Here is a 3,649-nt window from a genome sequence, read left to right on the forward strand (position 1 = left end):
GGATTATATCGCTTCTTCAAGTTTTAATCGTGAAATTTTGGTAGGATTTCGTATAGATATGAGTTGTTAATATTATTGAATAGGTTATGACTGTCCAGATTGAATTGTTTATGATTTTGGAATATGATGAATATTGTATGAAAGTAAATTACTAATCAAAGTTAGAAAAGATTACGATAGGCAGTCAATTAATTAACAAATATCAACATGCTTTACTATTAACTTTGAGATATGTTGACATTAGACATACAATCCTCATATGCAGGAGCATAAGATTCTGATTACTATGATCAGTAAATCATGCAGATGGTTGAAAACATCCCATCTTCCATTCTTCCGAAAACTCGGTAGCTAGAGAAGACTGCACTCTGCATTTACCTTCAGACACCAGAACTGTTTGATGCAGTGCTTTTGGTCTGGGTGCTATTTGAAGTAGCACTCCTGGTCTTGCTGCTTTGATTCGAGGAGAACTCGTAGAAGAAATTGATCTCCTCTGGGGTTTCAGCAAGAACTCGAAGTGATCTGGGAATGGGAGGCATGTTGACCTCCAGAAATCCCTCCAAGACTTGACCCACTTGCCCCATTGTTGGCCTGCAGCTCTCATCATCCTGAATGCACCAGCATGCCAGCTTGCAGGCTCGTTCCATCTCCTCCAGGTCGGCTTCCCCCTCCAGTCTGTGATCCAGCAAGCTTCCCACATCCCCAGATTTGAGTTTGCTGGCCACCAATGTGGGGAAGAAACCAGTAGTCCCGTCCTCTGTCTGCTCCAAGTTCCTCCTCCCTGATACGATCTCGAACAGCATCATCCCGTAGCTGTACACATCGGCTTTTGGCGTGATCGCCACGCCGGTGATCCATTCCGGTGCAAGGTAGCCTCTGGTTCCTCTCATGGTGGTCAGAACCCGGCTGAAGTCTCGCCCCACAAGCTTGGCCAGGCCGAAGTCCGCCACTTTGGGGACGCATGAATCGTCCAACAGTATGTTCTCTGGCTTTATGTCGCAGTGGATGATGCAGTCTCTGCACTGCTCGTGGAGATAAGCCAATCCTCTCGCGATTCCCACGGCGATTTGGTACCTCGTTCTCCAATCCAAAGCTGCCGAATTGCTCTGGAAGAGCTGGGTGTCGAGGGAACCTTTCGGCATGAACTCGTAGACCAGCAGCTTATTGCTTCCCTCGGAGCAGAACCCGAGCAGGCGAACCAGGTTGACATGCTGAATTGTGCCGATCGTACTCACCTCCGTCCGGAATTGCTTCTCCCCCTGAAGAATGCCTTCCAGTTTCTTCACCGCGACGACGGTGGAGTCGGGCAGCGACCCCCTGAAAACCGATCCAAAACCTCCACCACCGAGCTTGTGCGAGAAGTTTTTCGTGGCATGCTGCAGCTCACCGTACCTAAACGCCACCAGACCACCCCCCACAGCCTTTGATGCTCTCATCATCTGCCTTTTCCGACGCCTCCGTATCATGAACCATATGATGGCCAAACAAGTTAAGACGGCCACCGCGACACCGACGACGATCCAAATCACCGTTCCTTTGTTGCTTTTGGAACTCTGCAGCTCCGAGGCGGCAAGACGAAGGTAAAGGGTGCTTGCATCTGATCCGTTGTACTGTTCTTGCAGGTTCAGCAGATCCCCGTCCCACACAGAGCACCCACCGCTATCGTAAGAATAAGCGGTGCAGGAGCAGTCGCTCAAGCAGGCCGCTTCACAGGCTCCGTCACTCCCGACGGCGGAAAGAGTCCGCGAGTTCACAGGTAACCTCATGTTCGACATGGTGAGGAACCCATCTTTCTCCGTCCTGGACGAGTTGCTTCGACCGCACTGCAACGGGGTGTTCCTCTGGCATCCCTCGCTTTGATCACCCAAATCCCAGTCGCTCTGAGACTTGGGGCTGAAACCCTGGACGCACTTGCAGAACGGCAAAGCGTTCTCGTTGCAGCTACCGAAAGATCCACAGAAGGAATACACCTGGCACTGCTGCCTCGGCTGAGACCAGAAGAGTATCCACGTTTGTGAATTCTCCAGCCATGTGAGCTGCTTGATCTGACCGGAGACGTCCATGACGAACCTGGAGATGATCGTATTATCCTTGACGGTGTAGATGAAGTAGTTCTCCGTCGAATTGCTAACATACTCGAAGTTGTAGACGTAGTTCGCGGTCATCTCAGGAACATTGCTAAAGATCTGGCCATTCCAGATTCCGCTAGTCCAGTATTCCGTGGTCATGTTCCAGAGTATGAAGTACTGGCTGGTTCCATTAGGATCCAATTCGAGGGAGAAGATCCCAGGAGCCGGGTCATCGTCGTTCTTCCAGGCCGTGAGATGCTGGTTTCGATTGGTGACCTTGTTCAACCCCACTTTGCTGCCGGGGAGCCAAGTGTTGGTGGGGTGATCAAAGCTCTGCCAGAAGACCTGGGACTCATTGGACTCATCTCTCAGCTGCAGGTTTCCATCATCGAGGAGCACGGCAAGGGTGGAGTTGGAGGATATATTGGCATCTGTGGACCACACGATCGATTTGGACTGGTTGAGGAGGACCAGGTTGCCGTCACCGGCGATTCTGAGCTCTGATGTGCTTTGGTCTGCGACCGGGGTTTCTCGGTTGGCCACCCAGACGGGGGTGATCTTGGAGACCTTCTTGTACCAGATGCCGACGTAGTAGCGGCTGGAGGAGTTACCAAGCTTGAAGAAGCCCAGCACAAAGTTGCCGCCTGCGGAGGTTATGGTTTGGCTCCCTGGGAGAGAATTGTTGGCAGAGATGGTGTCAGCTGCAGAGGAGAGAGGTGCAAAGAAGGGGAGGAGGAGAAGAAACAGAGGAAGGGGATCCATGTCTGGGAAGAAGGCGTGGAAGAAAGATGTGGAGATATTGAGGATTCTTCTGTCACATGCCTCACAATTTGCTGCCAAATTATCATCATTGCCATCCCATGTTATGATAGCTGTAGATACTTTTTGACTTTTATTCCCTCCACAACGAGAATAAGGAGTGTTACGTGTACATGTGTAATTGGTCATGTGATTTCAATTTTTGTGTGCTTTGGATGGGGAATTTTGTCTTGTCATATATATGAACACTTAAAATAATAATTCATTTGACTATTTAAGATTGAAAAATGATAACTAATATTTGACTTGAAAATAACTAAATATTTAGCAGTAGAAAACATGGCCAAAATTGTAATGGAAGCATGAGGAGGTCACTAGAGAAGAACCTCCACCAAGTCCCATCACAAACTGATGTTTCACACCATCATAATAATTGGAACATAAACGTTCCTGAGCAGTCGCCATAAACTTTCCACCTACTACTGCAGTTGGATCTTAAAGACATGGCAAAATTTTATTTTTATCACTCCATATTTATTTTTTCGTATGTTAGTCCATCTATTTAAAACCTCAAAAAATCACTAGGATGTCATTGGAACCATCCCTATCTTTATCATGGTAGTGTTAGAATTGGGATCCCTATCGTATCATCTCATATCGTGATGATATTGAAACTCCAATTGATATAAATACACTTTCAAATAAATATATATATATTATATTATATTCTATCCCTCTAAATTATTAATTTTCACGTAATTAACTATAATAATAATATCAGCTTATTGAATTGATATGATGTATAGGAAAAAAAAATTAAA

At 46.9% G+C, this 3,649-nt stretch overlaps 1 protein-coding gene across 1 annotated transcript; it reads right to left on the reverse strand.

Moving 5' to 3' along the window:
* Nucleotides 1-188: 188 nt before the first annotated feature.
* Nucleotides 189-3,027, reverse strand: LOC103973200 (G-type lectin S-receptor-like serine/threonine-protein kinase At2g19130). The gene has a single exon (XM_009387701.3). It carries the CDS (start codon nucleotides 3,015-3,017, stop codon nucleotides 381-383), a length of 2,637 nt encoding a protein of 878 aa, XP_009385976.3. The 5' UTR covers nucleotides 3,018-3,027; the 3' UTR covers nucleotides 189-380.
* Nucleotides 3,028-3,649: the final 622 nt, after the last annotated feature.

The sequence above is a fragment of the Musa acuminata genome, chromosome BXJ2-9 (assembly GCF_036884655.1).
Source record: "Musa acuminata AAA Group cultivar baxijiao chromosome BXJ2-9, Cavendish_Baxijiao_AAA, whole genome shotgun sequence".
Taxonomy (NCBI): Eukaryota; Viridiplantae; Streptophyta; class Magnoliopsida; order Zingiberales; family Musaceae; genus Musa; species Musa acuminata.

What these genes read in the sequence shown, in the direction of transcription:
- LOC103973200 (XM_009387701.3), bottom strand. Translation starts at nt 3,017, where the DNA reads ATGACCAATTACACATGTACACGTAACACTCCTTATTCTCGTTGTGGA.